This window comes from Giraffa tippelskirchi, chromosome 9 (assembly GCF_054371585.1).
Source record: "Giraffa tippelskirchi isolate mGirTip1 chromosome 9, T2T-mGirTip1v1.2.pri, whole genome shotgun sequence".
NCBI lineage: Eukaryota > Metazoa > Chordata > Mammalia > Artiodactyla > Giraffidae > Giraffa > Giraffa tippelskirchi.
In genome coordinates this window covers 148,364,872-148,383,737 of record NC_137283.1, presented here as the reverse complement: position 1 = coordinate 148,383,737, position 18,866 = coordinate 148,364,872, and the positions used below count along the sequence as shown (strand labels likewise).

General features: G+C 41.4%; 1 protein-coding gene across 1 annotated transcript in view; it reads right to left on the bottom strand.

Annotated features, from left to right (window-relative positions):
* Window positions 1-2,433: 2,433 nt before the first annotated feature.
* Window positions 2,434-18,866, bottom strand: part of SAMD5 (sterile alpha motif domain containing 5) — a 418,153-nt gene continuing 401,720 nt past the window's right edge. The window contains exon 2 of the mRNA XM_081529913.1: window positions 2,434-4,959. Within this exon, the coding sequence (XP_081386039.1) occupies window positions 4,759-4,959 (201 nt within the window). The 3' untranslated portion in view covers window positions 2,434-4,758. The remainder of the gene's footprint in view (window positions 4,960-18,866) is intronic.

The window sequence follows — 18,866 nt, the reverse complement described above, 5'->3', positions numbered from 1 at the left end:
TCACCAAAAAGGCTTAAACAATATTACCATGAAAGACTATTTTGGAATATCTTAATGATCTGTTTAAAACATTGAATAAAATTGATAGCTATCACTGTTAATACATCAGTTCTACCCAGCCAAGGAAATATAGTAGCCATTTACTATAAGCAATTACTTTGAGGGATTCTGTGATTATCCTGAGATTTCAAATAAAAGCAGACTGTTTTATTTGCACTATAAAGCAAACTGTTAATATTTTATACTTCTTCAATAGAAAGGCAGCAATTTTGAGAAATTCTAAATCCCCAAGAATCAATCTGACACTTTTTGTGTTGATCAACTTCAGGAGGCCTTGGACACAGTAAGTCCTCAATAAAAATGGAATGAAGTTGCTAAAGCCCTATTGTCCTTACGTTGCTGCTGCTGCTGCTGCTAAGTCGCTTCAGTCGTGTCCGACTCTGCGCGACCCCATAGACGGCAGCCCACCAGGCTCTGCCGTCCCTGGGGTTCTCCAGGCAAGAACACTGGAATGGGTTGCCATTTCCTTCTCCAATGCATGAAAGTGAAAAGTGAAAGTGAAGTCGCTCAGTCGTCTCCGACTCCTAGTGACCCCATGGACTGCAGCCTACCAGGCTCCTCCGTCCCTGGGATTCTCCAGGCTAGAGCACTGGGGTGGGGGGCCACTGCCTTCTCCGTCTCCTTATATTAGTTCCCACCGAAAACTATTCCCAGCTTCACCTGAGCAGTGGTTCTCAAAGAGAGTTTTCTGGGTTGTTAATATGTCCAACGGGGGTTAAATGATGTGTCATGTGTTCCTCACACGGCAGGGATTATCTGAAATATTAACATGCTGACATATATTACAAGTCTCCAAGGGGGATACATAGTATGTAGCCACCTCAGATAGATTTGTTCTGTATCTCTTGAAACATCTTACTGGACCACTGTTCCGCTAAAATCACCTTGAAAATGTAGTTGTGTATGGTTGACACCCTTGACCAACCATCCAAATTCCCCTTCATTCTAGGCTCAGTTTCTCTAGATGCTCCTAACACAATGTGTCCAATATTATAAATGATGTCTAATGTTTCCTTTGTTTATCAAACATAATCATACAGTCTTGCTGAACCTGTACCGATCTCCTTGCAGGGGACACAATATGGAAGATGCATTTTTTTTTCCCTCTCCCTCCTATTTCATTGTTGTTTGTTTGTTATTTCTTTATGGCAGACACATTTAACATACTTTCCTTGTTTGCATTTCTGTATATATAACTTGCTCACTAGTGAGCCTGAAGCAACAACCTGTGTAATGTATGGAAGTCATTAGAGCTGCTTTAGTAGGAATGAAAAAAAAAAGCAAGGAAGGGGAAGAGGAAGAAAAGAAAGAATAACACTCTACTTCTGATGACCAAAATGAAGTCTTGAGTCAACAGCCATGAAGGTCAGAATTGATAAAGGGAAGAGTTGTTTACAGTCCCGTTCACTCTCACTTGGCATGTTGAGAGCCAAGCCTGGCGACTAGATCTAAGAATTTATTATATACCAGAGGTAGGGAGAACTAAGTGTAATGGAAAGAAGGTGGAACACCACTGCAGGGCTGTGGAAGAGAAAGTTGTGGAGGTAAGGGAAGCAGAGAAAGATGTCTTGATTTTCTTTCTTTATTTCAACATCCCAGCAGATAGATGTATTAGATTGGATGAGAGTGTGCTGAGGGTACAGAGGCTTTATCCTGCTTCCTATATGGGTTTCGGGGGAGAGACAATTTCCCAGGGTGTCTGGAACAACCTGGGAGGTCCAAATGGTTGGATGCCCTGAGGGAATCCAAGTAACCTGGGTGCCTTTGGGAAGATATTCCAAAGTTCCACTGTGCTCCATCAGAAAAGTGGTGAAGGTGCTGATGGCGCTGGCTGAGACGTCTCCAGCTCAAACCATCCCTGCACCCTGGCTACTGAGTGATCAGACCAGTTAGGGGTCAACTGTGAGTCAGCTAGACCTCAGGAGGATATGCCAAGCCCCCAAAGGCAAAAACCACAGTTCACAGCAGCAGCCTGTCTGCCACACACAAACCTAGACACAATTCAGTTGGGCCCCAGCCAGTGCCCACATGTGAGCCAGCACAATACCAAGAGACAATGCCTCAAGCCCCCCATGCACCCAACCATGCTAAGGGTGATGGTTGGGGTAGAAAGAGCAGGTATTACCTGAGCCAGAATCTATAGGATGCTGAATTTCACCTACTTATCCATGACTGTTTAAATTAGAAGAGGTTGAGACACGTTAATTGGCGAGTCTGAAATGCCCTCTACCTGGTATGGTAAGAGTCCAAAATGATCAGACCAGTCTTAGAAAAATAAACTAGGGTTTTCTCGGCATAGCTAACTATGTGCAAATTTTCAGCGCCTTTCATTGTCCTAAGACACTTGTTTTCTATACCATCTTTCATATTCTATTTTGTATTGTTATCTATCTTTTTTAAAGCTAGTATGTCCTGTGTCTGCTTTTGATAATATAGCTTCATGAGGACAAGGACACATTATATTTCTATATTTTACTATATATTACAAGCATAGTACTCACACATACAGCAAAGATATTAATTATAATGCTTTCTCATTATATGCCCAATTCTACACATATTAATCATATTTGGATTATATAATAAATTTTCTATTACAGAATGTACCTAGCATAATTAAACATTTTACTTTGAAGAGGTATAGTATCTCTTAGCTTATAGTGCCAGAAGAGAATTTTCAATCAACATAGAAATGAGTGTTGTGCAATTATCACTCACATAATCATACAGTTACTTTTACCCAAAAGTGGAAATTCATTATGGTCATTATATGTTACAGATAGCTGGCATTTTTTAATAAGAAAAATAATGACATCTTGGACATAGTCATTGGCAGAAACTCTAGTACATCTTACTTCAAAGAGGAAGATGTTCATAAAAGACATATAAATCATGAAGCCAAGTTAAAATAGACTTTGTCTCAAGCAAGATATTTTCAGGTTCTCTTTATAGTGAAAAGAAAACTCAGCGACTTATCCAGATTTGACCTTTCTGGGTGGCTTACCTGAATAAAATGAGAAGAATTTAAAAATAACAAAAGAAGCTCTCATACCAAAATGGGGTTATACACTGGAAACAAAGTGTCTTTATATTACTGTTGCCTGAGTTAAGGGGTAAAGTTAAATATAATGTATTTGTTCACTCTTGTATTTTTCCCCCCAGCACAGGGGTGTGTAAATAAGAAGCTCAGGCCTTTTCAAACCTATACCACCATATTTCATTTATGGCATCCAATAAGGTCAAAAGGCAAAGAATAAAAACTCCCAGCATGGGCTAACTTTGTCAATTTAAAATGTGGTTCACTATTCAGCCCGTTGTTAAGCAAGCTGTTCAAATAATGTCTTGGTTCACATGTCTGTGGGTCTCTGCGAGGCTTCAAAGTCTGGGGAATGGCCTATGCAAGTTTGAAATCTAACCTTCCTCACCCTTCCATCTTTCTGTCTCCTGTTTTCTGATCTTTTTAATCCAGAACCTTTAATAGAAAAATTCTGTTGCCAGACTGAAAACAGCATGGGGTCAACATCCCATACAGCTTATTTAAAGCAACATCCACAGTCTTTTAAATGTTTCAAGAGCAATTTAGTTCACCTCTGGGTGCCCTTCTTCAAACACGTTCTATTAAGCACACATAAGCACAAGTCAAACATATTTAAGATGAGATTATCAAAAGCCAAAAACCAAATAAACTTAAATGCTTAAATAAAATACTCTTTAAGCAACATATATATTTCAGTTCAATTAATTAATATAAAAGCAAGACATTTTAAATAAACAATGTGAAGGAGGAGATAACAGAATATAGTAGAACCAAATCTACTGTCTTCAAGGAACAACTACTTCTAACAATAGGGTCACAAAGAGTCGGACACAACAACTAAACAACAGCAACAACAACTTCTAACAAAACCAATAACCTGAACCAATAGCTAATAAGAAAATCAAGTACATGTTAGACACAGAAAGCCCTAATTTCCCATATTAAATGCAATAGACAATGTAGTCTAGCGTTTTCCTTGCTATCTCAAAGTGGAACCCAACTCTCATAAAACTAAAATAAAACCATCAGATGTTGTGTATATTCTACTATGAAATCTGATTCACAAATCAAAGGACTCTTGTTCTTTCCCCTGTTACTCATTTCCCTTCTGGATTCTTAGCCATTCTTTTAAAGGCAAAATCTTGGCATTAACAACATACCTAGAAAAACAACGCTCTCAGTAACTAACTGACAGAAGGACATCTGTAAAATAACGTGTCGGTGTCAGAATCATGAGAAAAGGTAGGGACATATCAATTTCAGTAACTTAATAAAATTGCTTTCGAAAAGTAGGATTTAATCACCACATTGTGCAGAGTACCCGCTGACCATCCAATACGGTACAGAGGAAAGAACTGTTTTACCGGAGGATACCAGATTAAGGAGGTTCTTGGCAACAATTAAACTGAAAGACCGTAATACCATGGCACAACACAAGCAAAAACTTAAGCAAAATGCCTCTATGTGGAGTTTTATATTTTATCAAAATCTGAATGGAAGGCAGTCAAAAAATATTCAGTAAACGCAGAAAGAAGTAAAAAAAAAAAAAAGAAAATCATACAAAAATAATTTATGAAAGCCATAACTCTTGGGCCCTTCTCCAGACTGGAAAACAATGCATGCTGTGACACAGCTCCGAAGTAAGATCTCAGAGAAAAACTTTAATCTAAAAAAGATTGAACACATACCAGCACTTTCAATATAAAGCATGTCCAAAGCCCCCTCATGTGTTCAGGTTTGCTATTTGGTTCTCTCAGGCAATTCACATGCAGCTTTGAAGCAACACCATGCAGCCCAATAAAATGAACACTTACCAGACAAATCACCACTCCCTGAAGCAACGAAGGGAAAACATCACTTACCTAGGAAAAGAGGAAAGGAGTAGAGATTAAGATGTTATCACCTAAAGACAATTATAGCAGTTCTTAGATTGTCCCATCCTCTTTACTGCCTGGATTTTCTCAGTGAACATTATTAGGCTTTTCAAACCAAGTTTTTATTTATTTATAATGTAAAGGGAATTGTATGAGAAGTGACTTCAACAAGACAGTACCATGTTGCAAAATCTCCTGTGAGCTCATTTTGCCCCAAGTCACTGACATATACCCACAGGCAAGCACAAAGGGGAAGATGGTAACAAGAATCTGAAAGGAATGAAAACACACTCTTCAATGGTTTCTACGAAGAGCAAAGGATTGTCAGGGAACTGGGCATCAAGAGTGCTTTGCCATGATCTCGTAACAGGATATGGAAGGGAGTGCTGTGCTGTGCTTAGCACTCAGTCGTGTCCGACTCTTTGCGACCCCATGACTGTAGACCGCTAGGCTCCTCTGTCCATGGGATTCTCCAGGGAAGAATACTGGAGTGGGTTGCCATGCCCTCCTCTAGGGGATCTTCCTGACCCAGGGATCGAATCCAGGTCTCCCGCATTGCAGGCGGATTCTTTACTGTCTGAGCTACCAAGGGAGGCTACGCCCTTAACCAGACCAGAGTCATTCCCCGCCTGCATACCTAGATTTAACCAATGGTTTGAGAATATGTTCAAAGTTTTCTAGGAAGAAGCAGTAATGATAGTTTATTGGATCCCAAAGCTCAGTGATCATGAAACATAGGTTTTTATGATTTTAGGTTAACTCTGATTCAAAATATTTTTATTGTCAAGTTATTCAAAGTGCACAACATTTACAATTTGTACGAACTTTCTAATTTCAGTGCTAATTGGTTATCAAGTGAAAAAATACTGACAAGCCTAAGAGATGCCAGGGATTGCTGGCTGTCACTAGAACCAAGAAGAAGCCTGGAGCAGATGCTTCCTCAGGTACTGCCTGCTGCCCCACCCCACAAACACCCAAACCTACTGACACCTTGATTTCAGATTTCCAGCCTCCAGAACTGTGAGACAATAAATTTTCATTGTTCAAGGCACACAGTTTGTGCTAGCAGTCCTAAGAAATTAATAGAGATTTGTGGAATAGAAAGAAAAAAATATCTGTGAGAATCATTACGAAGATACTCTGTAGTCCATCTGGATAGGAATGTGTATGAGTTTGGATCCTCTGAGAATCAAATGCCAAGACAGGATTAAATATGCAAGGATTTGTGAGAGGAAACGCCTGGGAGGAAGGGTCTGGGGAGAAAGTCTAGGGAGGCTGGGAGACCATGACCACGTCTGACCCCAGGACGAGGGGCAAGGAGGGGCGGTTGGGTGGGAACTGCTTAGACTGCAGCCTCAGAAAGATCTGGCAAAGTCAGAGAGGCTCCTTTAGCCTCTCCCAGGAAGGGAGTGATCCTTGGCATCCCCATGTTCTGCACCAGGTCACTGGAAAGGAGTATGAGGTCTGGCCTCATACCTTCTGTCCATCAGGAATTCTCACGGCCTCTAGGCAATCAGAAAGTCGGGGAGAGACAAACAGCTAGGGTTTGAGCCAGTGTGATGAGAAGGGTGACCTGCATCGAGATGAGTTCAGTTTCTACATATGCAGAGTGTTAGGCACCAACTGTATGCTCAGGGGATGGAAAGGGGGCGCAGGGGTGCAAGTGAGAGGATGAGATTGAATTTCTGAAAAAATGGCTATAGTTTCAGGAGAGCAGATGAGATAATGAAGGGCCAGGCAAGAGACCCCTGTGAAAGCCATAAACTTAACCAATAGGAATGAGGCATCCAAACTAACAAGGTTTTTAGAGGGGAGTAAGAGATGTATGGAGCTTCCCAGGTGGTGCTAGTGGTAAGGAACCCGCCTGCTAATGCAGGAGACATAAGAGACATGGGTTTGATCCTTGGGTTGGGAAGATCCCCTGGAGGAGGGCATGCAACCCACTCCAGTATTTTTGCCTGGAGAATCTCATGGACAGAGGAGCCTAGTGGGCTATAGACCATTGGTTTGCAAAGAGTTGGACATGACTGAGCATACACGTACACACACAAGAGATGCGTGAGGCCTCTTGGGCCAGGGCTGCCTTGTCCTTGGAGCCCAGGGAAAAGGTTTTTCAGGAGGAGGAGCAGTTGTGGAGTCTGATATGCAGAGTGATCAAGGAGAATGACTAGAGAGGGAAGTAGTGGGTTTCCATGATTAGGGGAACTTTCAAGAAGGTGATGGGGGTGAAAGTTTGAGTTGTGTGAGGTCAGGTCATGGACCAGCAAATACAGACATTATATTTACTACTTTCCTGGCAGTGAGCAGAAAAAGGACAGGAGTTAAGGGGAGAAAAAAACAGCTGATATTCTGAGGGACAATATTTGGTATTTGAGTATTATCTGAACACTTCCTATCAGATACAATGATGTGCTAACACAGGGGTCCCCAACCTCACCTCTGGATCTAATGCCTGATGGTCTGATGTAATACTAATAGAAATAAAGTGTACAATAAGTGTAATGTGTGTGAATCACTCCCATCCCCCATCCATGGAAAAACTGTCTTCCAGGAAATCAGTTCTTGGTGCCAAAAAGATTGGGGACCGCTATTCTAAAAGATACAGTGTTTCTCAGCTCCTGAACTGCCTATAAAAGCCCTTAGGTATCTGTTCTGGGATTCATGGTCTCCAGAAAGATGATACAATAGAAAAGAAGCACTGGGAATACAACAAGCATCATATGTATATTTTTAAGTGATGCAGTTTACATGACAATGTCTCTCTCTTTCACTAGACAAGATTTTATCTCCAACCCATCGTCCTCTGCCAGAGAGAAAGATAAATCCACCGTCTCTTCCTTCTTTGGCTTAATTGGGGATTCGTTCAGCAAGTCCCTTAACATGCCATGGTTACAAGCCCACAGCTGCTACTGCAGCCTTCCTACAGGGAGCTCTTAGCCAGCAACAGACAGATCAATACCTGCCCGTTTGGAAGACATGGTGTTCCTGCCGCTTCCACACTGACCTCCTCAGATGCTCACACCCGGAGGGGCTTTCTTGCGCTCCAATCTGCCCTCCACCCCTCACCTTTGTTAATCGCAGACAAGTTACTGAGAAGTTAAGCAAAGCATTTAGTCACCAGATATCTTTATGTCTATAGATCAAGTCAAATGGGACTTTCTATCACAGCTCGTTTATATTTGCTTTTACTTTGCATTTTTTCAGGGAATATGATTGTCAGAGATAAACTGAGGCCTAGGTAATATTCGTTTTTCCCAAACCAGAGAAGGTGTGAGAGCTGGAGGTGGTCTCTTCCTGGTCCTTCTTCCTGTCCCCTTGTACCACTTCAAATGGGATTCAAGGTGCCCATTTAAAAAATGCACACACACACACACACACACACAATCAATCAATTTTAGTCTGAAACACTTGGAATTCCAAAGTACCATGTTTCAGTCATCACATTTTAGAAGAAGACATTTTATTTTGGTAGGTTTTTATTTTTAAATACCATGTCATTGGGTTGCCTTTGTCATCCATTTTTGGGGGTTCATAACTGATAATTTTGTATGAAGTAGACAGACACAGTACATCTAAAATAACTAGACTCTGTTTCAGTGTGAGTTATTAAACTGCTTGGGCTATAAACTGAAATGTGAGATGATAAAGGCCTCGATGATATTAAACCACTACTTATTGTTGCAAATGCAGGCATGTTTGGAATTCCAATGCCGGTGAGAGTTTCAGCTACACAGTGCCAAGCCCTCCGGAGGGGAAATCTGCCAAAGCCCCTTTAACCACATGCCTGTAGGAATTTGTGCACTTAATTAAATGCACATACTAAGTAGTTGAACAGCAGAGTCACTGTTTATTCACATACATATCACTGAATCACCAGATGGCATGTAATAGAGACCTAAACTCCCTGATGGTGTGTTACACATCACACAAAGCACACTAAACACAGGTGGGGATGTCTCTACTATTTGATTCTGTATAAACTATACAGATAAATCTAACGAAGAGAAAAATAACACAAAGTAGGAAATTGGAGAAAAAAGACTTTAAGATGTCTCAATTATGAAGCATTCAGGAAAGACATTGCCAACTTTGAGCATTTGTTTTCAGAAGTCCTCTGAACATGGTCTGGCATAATTTAATTAATCGTACACTTTCTAATCATAATGTCACCTTTGATCACAAGACACAGCAAATATGACATCTGTAGAAAAGTAGAATATATGATATTGGTTGATATTGGTTGATATAGCATAAATATTTCCTGGTAGACTTCAGTTTCTAGAACTTTACCAAGATCAAAGTCCCTTCATTATAGAACAGTGGCTTGAGCCAGAGAAGCTGCCCTGCGGCCATATTTTCTTCTGCAACCGGACTGAGTACAGGCCAGGATGTCTGTGGTGAACAGACCTTAAGGTGGCTTCCACTCCTGGAGTCCATGCCCTTGTGTAAGGGCCTTTTACTGAGTGTAGGTGGGGCCTGTTGACTTCTCCAGCCTCATCTCTTGACACTGATCCTCACCTCCGACAAAGCTACACAATGCCCTACCAGTGCTTCCCCCACAGAGAACCTCTGTAGCTCCTAATCTGTGCCAAGCTACCCAACCTCTGGGCTCTGCACAAGCTACTCCCTCTGTCTGTTCCCCACCTGCTCTCTGCCTGGCTAATTTCTACTCTTTCTTTAGAACTCAGCTTAGATAGCACTTCTCTTGGGAACCCTTCCAGATTCCCATTAAACTGAGTTAATTCTTTCCTAGGTGATCCCATCACATCATATTCTAATTCCTTTACGAACATGTGTTAGTCCAGATACTTGCGGTAATAACCAGCGGAGTCCCATTTTAAATAAAGCAAGCTAAAAATTATTGGAAAAATGTGCTGTGGTATCTCATGAAACCCAAAGGCATATTTGAACAACTTAGGCCTCCAGAAAGGTGAGAACCAATTCAATGACCGGGAAGCCATCAGAAAATAGGGCTACTGATGGCTCAGTCTGCCTCTTTTCCCCTTTTCAGAGTGTGGCAACCTCTTGCCACTCTTTTTCTGTTAGGCAGCTCCATGTCAGATAAAACACCTCTCCTCTCATGGCCCTGCGTGCATGCATGCTCAGTCACTTCAGTCATGTCCGACTCTTTGCAATCCTATGGATTGTAGCCTGCCAGGCTCCTCTGTTCATGGGATTTTCCAGGCAAGAATACTGGAGTGGGTTACTATGCCCTCCTCCAGGGGATCTTCCTGACCCAGGGATCGAACCTGAGTCTTCTGTGGCTCCTGCATTGCCAGTGGATTCTTTACCACTGAGTCACCAGGGAAGACTCTTGCGGCCCTAGATTTTATTTATCCAGTTCAAGCAATCCACCCTGATACACTAGCATTTCTCAACCCCAATTCTGAAAGACAAGAAAGAGATTCTACCTGGCCAGCTGACATTGAACATCCATCCTTGGGATGATCATGATGGTTCAAGGACACAGAGCTGTTGAGGTCCACTCCTGTGCTTAGGGGGGCTGTTCTCAGACAAGGGGCATCAGGTTATTGGTTATCACACTGTTTGCAATTGTATGATTACTAGTCAGTCTCTTCTACTACTCTATAAGCTCTATGAGGCCAGAGTTTGTATCTAAATTTCCACTGAGTGCCTATTATCTGATATAATAGTCAGTACAAAGGAATTGCTCAATAAATAGCAATTGAATAAGTGAAAAGCATTGTATGCTTTCCCTTTGATTAATCGTGCTGTCAGTAAAAACAAAAATTATTTAATTTAGTCATAAAAATATTGACTAAAAAATGCTTCTTTCCCACAGCCTTCAAAACAGCTAGAAAGAAAAATGAGGGACTGTAGCTTTGCTTAGCACAGATTAGTGATGGATATAACTGATTCACTCCTCCTCACACACTTCCTAAAATAGACTCATCTTCTTTAAGCCAGTATTTCCTAGAAGTTGAATACAAGGCATAGGCTCATTGAAGACTCAATCACCTCTTGAATTACAAAGAATTTTTACTTCGCTTGAAGCTCTACTATTATTCATAAATGACTCAAATTAACCAGCCATGAATTTTCCCACTGAAAAATTCCCATCTGTTAAAGTGTCTTAGGGAATGTGAAGTCTTAGTCCCTAGGAGGACTGTGTATGTTTGCGTATGCATATACACATTCTAAATCTTGGTTTAAAAATCAAGATCTACTTAAGTACCTGAGAGAAGTCCTAGGCAATATCCAAATGAAAAATAAAGACACAACAATATAAAACCTTCCTAAATCTATGATGTGATTTCATATTCTTCTATAGACATTTGACCCACATAATCCTGCAATCAGGATAGTTTAGCTCTCTGGTTATTAATAATATCACCTGATGCTTGTCTGGGGGAACTTCCTAAGGCCCTGCAGATTTTAGTCTGAACCACTTGACTGGAGTGCAATTTTTTTTCTTCTATTGAGTCCTGCCTCTTTATTGCAAAATAATGATCAACTCTTCCTGCTTCCAAGTCTAAGGAAATAGCATCTCTCTAAACCTTTTCTTTTAAAAAAAATATTTATTTTTAATTGAAGGATAATTGCTTTACAATATTGTGTTGGTTTCTGCCATATATCAACCTGCATCAGCCATAAGTATATACATGTCCCCTCCCTGTTGAACCTCCCTCCCACCTCTCATCCCATCCCACACCTCTAGGTTATCACAGAGCCCCCGTTTGAGTTCCTTGAGTCATACAGCAAATTCCCACTAGCTATCTATTTAACATATGGTAGTGTGTATGTTTCCATGCTGCTCTCTTCATTCATCCCATCCTCTCCCACACCTGCTGTGTGGACTTTTAGAACATCCTCAGCCGGTCTGCTTATTTCAGTGACTTGGACCAGGAAACCTGCAGATAGCCCCATTTTAACAATACCTCTCAGTCACTAAGATTCTTCTCCTGGAATGTGGCTGACTGAATTTCAAAATAAAAGACACCTGGGGGGTTATTTGAAGGCTTTAAATATTATTACCTGCAATAACTCTTGAATATTGTTTCTTTGTCTGATAGGGGTAAGTGTCAGAGACACAGGTGGGTTGGTAATATTAACCTGACAGTTATCGCGGGTCAGCTTTTGCGTTCCCAGGATCATGACAAGTAATTCTATCCTCCGGTCTGTATTCACCTCCCTGGTAAGTAAGGTTTAATTTTTGTTAACTCCATATTTGTCTCTTTTTCTCCCCTCAACCCAGCATCACATACATACAAACCTACACAGTTTCTCTGAAAACTCAAAGGTAAAGTACTTTTCTAAAGCCCCAGGAATATATTAACCTAAATGAATAAATTCCTTCCAGAGACTTCCCTGGTGGTCCAGTGGTTAAGACTCTGCTCTTACATTGAAGGGGTTGCAGATTTCATCCCTGGTGAGAAATTAAGATCCCATATGCCATGCAGTAAGGCCAAAAAACAAACAGAAACAAAGCTAAACAAAAATTCTTCCAAAATTATTTGGGCATGAAAGCTGACTGTGCTGAATGAAAGACTGAGGAGTAAATCAGAGGGCAATGCATTGCTTTTCCCCTAGGCAGGTTGGCACTTTCCTGTCATTGCTTACTATGTTTCTGCTAAAAAGTCATCTCATTTCCCTGATTTAACCTTTGCTGTGATGGTCATGGTCAGACTAAGGGAGGCTAAGCTGGGTAAGATGATGACACAAGGGCCTTTCGAACTCTGCCCCAAATACCTGCAGGAAAGGTTTCTCTTATACTGTACAGAGAAACTACTAGTAACTGTGACTTTAATCTGCCTGTGCTCTCTCTCTCAGGATTGGTGGAACTGACTTTCCTACCTCCCGATTTGAGTAGGACTATTGGTTGGCCAAGCCAACATAACACTAGTAACTGTGTCTGCAGCAAGTGCCTGCAGTGGTTTAGGGAAAGAAAGCTGGGAAAGATCATCACAGACTTTTCAGATTTAAATTTTATAGACCTTTTATTGGTTCCACACACTTTCTATTAATAAATTCCTCAACTCTGTGGGAAGACCTGAGTTTGGCCCTGGGATTGTCAATGTGGTCTCATTCTGGGATACGGTTATATAGGCTATGACTCTCTTATAGAATTAGGCAGGCATCTGAGTCAACTAGAGCCAGACATCCTGGAATGTGAAGTCAAGTGGGCCTTAGGAAGCATCACTACAAACAAAGCTAGGGGAGGTGATGGAATTCTAGTTGAGCTACTTCAAATTCCGAAAGATGATGCTGTGAAAGTTCTGCACTCAATATGCCAGTACATTTGGAAAACTCAGCAGTGGCCACAGGACTGGAAAAGGTCAGTTTTCATCCCTATCCCGAAGAAGGCAGTGCCAAAGAATGCTGAAACTACTGCATAATTGCACTCATCTCACATGCTAGTAAAGTAATGCTCAAAGTTCTCCAAGCCAGGCTTCAGCAATACGTGAACCGTGAACTTCCAGATGTTCAAGCTGGTTTTAGGAAAGGCAGAGGAACCAGAGATCAAATTGCCAACATTCGCTGGATCATCAAAAAAGCAAGAGAGTTCCAGAAAAACATCTACTTCTGCTTTATTGACTATTCCAAAGCCTTTGACTGTGTGGATCACAATAAACTGTGGAAAATTCTGAAAGAGATGGGACTCCCAGACCACCTGACCTGCTTCTTAAGAAATCTGTATGCAGGTCAGGAAGCAACAGTTAGAACTGGACATGGAACAACAGACTGGTTCCAAATAGGAAAAGGAGTACGTCAAGGCTGTTTATCATCACCCTGCTTATTTAACTTATATGCAGAGTACATCATGAGAAATGCTGGGCTGGAAGAAGCACAAGCTGGAATCAAGATTGCTGGGAGAAATATCAATAACCTCAGTTATGCAGATGATACCACCCTTATGGCAGAAAGTGAAGAAGAACTAAAGGGCCTCTTAATGAAAGTGAAAGAGGAGAGTGAAAAAGTTGGCTTAAAGCTCAACATTCAGAAAACTAAGATCATGGCATCCGGTCCCATCACTTCATGGCAGATAGATGGGGAAACAGTGGAAACAGTGGCTGACTTTATTTTTCTGGGCTCCAAAATCACTGCAGATGGTGATTGCAGCCATGAAATTAAAAGACATTTACCCCTTGGAAGGAAAGTTTTGACCAACCTAGACAGCCTATTAAAAAGCAGAGACATTACTTTGCCAACAAAGGTCCATCTAGTCAAGGCTATGGTTTTTCCAGTAGTCATGTATGGATGTGAGAGTTGGTCTATATAGAAAGCTGAGCACAGAAGAATTGATGCTTTTGAACTGTGGTGTTGGAGAAGACTCTTGAGAGTCCCTTGGACTGCAAGGAGATCCAAGCAGTCCATCCTAAAGGAGATCAGTCCTGGGTGTTCATTGGAAGGACTGATGTTGAAGCTGAAACTCCAGTACTTTGGCCACCTGATGCGAAGAGCTGACTCATTTGAAAAGACCTTGATGCTGGGAAAGATTGAGTGTAGGAGAAGAAGGGGACGACAGAGGATGAGATGGCTGGATGGCATCACCGACTCTATGGACATGGGTTTGGGTGGACTCCGGGAGTTAGTGATGGACAGGGAGGCCTGGCGTGCTGCAGTTCATGGGGATGCAAAGAGTCAGACACGACTGAGCGACTGAACTGAACTGAACTGAACTGAGTAACTTGCCTCCCCCTGATTTACAAAGGACAATCACATAAGACCCAGGAACTGCTTGCCAAAGTCACCTAGTTGGCAGTGCAGGCCATTCTAGAACCTTATCTTATGGTTTGAAACTCAATATTCCTTCCCCTTTAAAACAAAATTTCCTAAAAAGCGAATGGCTTTACATGCAAAAAAAAAAAACCTTCTTAAAAAAAGCTTATTCATGAAAAAAGAAAATATTTAAAAATTCTGCTTCAAGAGACATAGTACCAAGAGACTAATTTAGGTGATAATAGGTATGAATTATATTCCATAAGATACAGCCTTAACTATGAAATATGTTGGTTTAATTTTTCCTTCTCTACTGCTTCATATTACTAGCAGTCACCATAAGGTCAAAGGTAAAGTTGCCTGTTAGTCACTTTTAAAATAATCCATGAAGGCTGACTTGTAACTCGGGAAACCATGCAGTACCACACTTACTAAAGGGGTAATTTGGCAAATATGTTGTATGTCTTCCTAATGAGCTAACCACCCCAGTTTCCCTCTCTCTCTAACCTACCTTTGGTCATAGGTCTACCCCTGTGGGCTCTTAAGAAGCTTCAATCGAGTAGCCTGGCTTTAGGCAGGTCTACTGGGCATCCTGCTCTGTCCATCTTCTTATTTTCCCCACCTGCCACTGGGCCTGCCCCAGGTACCTCTCCCCGTAATGAGTGTTTCCAGTCATGGAGTCCTAGCCTTTTTATTAAGGAATCAGAACTCAGTATGACTTGGCCTCTCTAGGACTAGCACCTTGAACCAGAAAAGATTGAAGAGGAGGCTCACCAGGAGCTGAGGTTACATACATGCATATATACAAGGGCTTCCCTGGTGGCCCAGCGGTAAAAGAATCTGCCTGCTAATGCAGGAGATGCAAGAGACCTGGGTTTGATCCCTGGGTCCAGAAGGTCCCTGGAGTAGGAAATGGCAACCCACTCCAGTATTATTGCCTGGAGAATCCCATGGACAGAGAAACCTGGCAGGTTACAGTCCACGGGGTCACGAAAAGTTGGGCACAACTGAGGGACTGAGCATAAACACGCACGTACACACATATACATACATACATGGTCTCTGGCAAACAAATCCTACGTGTGCTTTTATAGCAGACAAGAAAAGAGTTCCCCTGCCGTACCAGTGGGGTCTGCTTTTGACTTCCTTAATCAGTATAGGTTACAAAGGTTTTGAATGAAGTGGTCTTCCTTCCCTCGTCCACCTCCACTAATATGTTTAAATGCAATAATGTTTACAATGGGGAAATACGTTTCCCACCGACTCAGAGTGTTAGGGAGGCATGCTTCATTACTGGGTGTATTTCAGGAGGAAGTAAATCAGAGACATATATTAGGAAGCGCCCAGGGGCACACCCACGGCAATGACCTTTAAAGGGCAGTAGTAAGTTACTTGACAGCATAACCAGCAAGTGAATGATCTTGCTATGAAAGGTCACCTGAAACTAGAACAATATTTCCTATTTCAGCACATAATTCGGTAACTTTTGACACATTTCTCTTCCTTGGGATGGTCTGATTTCTGTAGAATAGATCAGATGTATTTTTCTTTGCTTAGTGATGAATGTGTCTGATTGGGCTCATGGTAATACTGGCTGGCGCTTGTAGGCAGTCTTTGCTATTTTGGTTGTTTTGAAGGCTGGCCTCCAAAAAGTGACATTTGCATTACTCTAGGTTATTTCGAGATGTCACAGAATTTTAGAATGTTTAGAATTAAAAAGGGCTTCTGAAACACTTCAGTCTGTTTTTTGCAAAAGAGAACACTGAGCTAGGAAGGAACAGAGGCACTTGCCCAAGGTCACACAGCAAGGAGAGGTGGACCCCAGCTCCCTACTCTCTGGCCTGCCACACTTTCCATCCCAAACACAACATTCGTAGGTAAATCAGCCAGTATTTCATAGAGTGGATTAGCAATGCCCTGTGTTTAAATTCCTGTGAAGTTCCTTAACAGGTGTCTCTCTTCTATACTCCAATTATCTCATATCTTTTTCCTATTTTCCCACCAGGTCCCCACGACCCTTGCTTTATTCTCTTCTCATCTGGCAGACGCCACGTGCTGTGTCTGGTCAGCCATCACTTTTGTTTCCTAATCCAATTGCATGACTTGATGTTCACAGTCTTACTCATTGTTCTGGTGAGTTAGACCATGACTATAGCTTGTCAAATCTCTTGTCTCTGGTGATCACTGAGGCTTCTCAATCTCCCATCCTGTGATGGGGTTTTATCCACACTGTTGGGAGGGAGGAAGTTATCTGAAGCAAATGTGTAAAATATTGAGCGGCTCTGTGTTTGGACAAAGAGACTAAGTTAGACTGAAAAGCTCAATAACACCAAACTGGTTGCTATTTTGCTTGCCTTTTTCCTCACTGGAAATGTTAAAAAAAAAAAAAAAAAAAGTGATGGATTTCATTCCTCTTTAATGTGTTGTTTAAGATGCTAATTTTGCATAATAACAATAATTTTGATACAGAAGTCAACTCATCACAATTGAAAAAAGAAAGTGCATCAGCCACTGAATAGTTACTCAGATAATATTCAGTGGGCAAACCACTCTTTCCTTCCAACAGCAACTATCTGGATATGTGCAGTAAACAGGAAGGGAAGGGAAAACACTCAGTTACAAGTTAGCTGTAGCTCGTATGTTTCTTAATATTTAGCAACACTATAATTTCATTTCCTGACCCCAACACAGATAAGAAGAAAGAAAAAAAGAAAGAAGAAGAAAGAAAGAAAAAAGAAGAAGAAAGAAGAAGAAGAAAGAAAGAAAGAAAAGAAAAAAAGGGGGGGGAGTAGGGGGAGAGACAGAAATTTTAATATTTGCCTGAGTTAAAATACATTGGGCTTCCCGGATGCCTCAGCGGTCAAGAATTTGCCTGTAGTGCAGGAGACACAAGAGACATAGGTTTGATCCCTAGGTGGGGAAGATGCCTTGGAGAAGGGAATGGCAATCCACTCCAGTATTCTTGCCTGAAAAATCCTATGGACAGAGGAGCCTGGAGGGTTACAGTTCATAGTGTCACAAAGAGTTGGACACGACTGAACACACACAAACTAAAAGCACATTATCCTTGAAACCGTTTGCTGAGGAAGAAGGAAAGTTTCCCTAAGTGATTTTTAATGGCATGCCTGCACGCCACGCTGTGAGGTACATGAGTACCTCTGAGTCAAACTGAGATCCCAGGGTCCTGCAAGCCACGGCTTGGCCTCCTTGTATGTGACTCTGGTGGCAGCAGGGACATCCCGGCTGTCTCATCAGCTACTCTAGGACCCAGCTCCCTATGAAGTTTCCTCTTACGTGAAGTAGTTTGGTGCAGGCTCTCATTTATATTTTTGATGGTGCTAGTGGTAAAGAACCCGCCTGCCAATGCAGGAGACGTAAGAAACATGGCTTCAATCTCTAGGTCAGAAAGATCCCCTGGAGGCGGGTATGGCAACCCATTCCAGTATTCTTGCCTGGAGAATCCCATGGACAGAGGAGTCTGGCAAGCTACAGTCCATAGGGTCGAAAAGAGTTGGACACATCTGAAGCGACTTAGCACGTGTGCACACATTTATTAATATTTTCAATTTCTTCTTGTCGTTTAAATTTAAGTGTGCTTACTTGTAATACAGGAATAATGCTTGTCTTGTCCTGCTCCACAAATTTGCTGTATATCATGATAAAATGAAGAAGCAGAAAATGCTTTGCATTCTAGAAGAGGCTAATTTAATGCTATTATACAAAAAAGTATTACACCATGACATCTCTATCCTTCTTTACGTCAAGTAGAAATGAAAGACAGATATGGAAGATTTCTTTGGAAAACATTTAGAAACCAGAACAAACCAGTGCTTTGGTTTCTTTCCACTCGAAAATGCTACGAATATACAATGCTTATTGAACTGTATATTCCTATTTGATATAGCACTACATCATGGCAGATTTTTGATACACAAATTTCTATAAAACCAAAGATGCAGACGTTCTTCTCACTGATTGCCACAGGCTCTTGAATAATAAGGACAAATACATAGTAAAATTGCAATTCAAAGAAGAATGTTCTTATCAGAAAGAGCAGACAAGCAGCGTGTTTCCTTGCTCTGCAGCACAACAAATATTTTTAAGACATTCTGCAAGTTAAATATGAATTAGTGATTTTTGTCATTTCTTATTCCAAAATGCATGGCATCAAAGAGAGAAATGCATTTGTCAGTACGATTCAAACAGCCCAAATG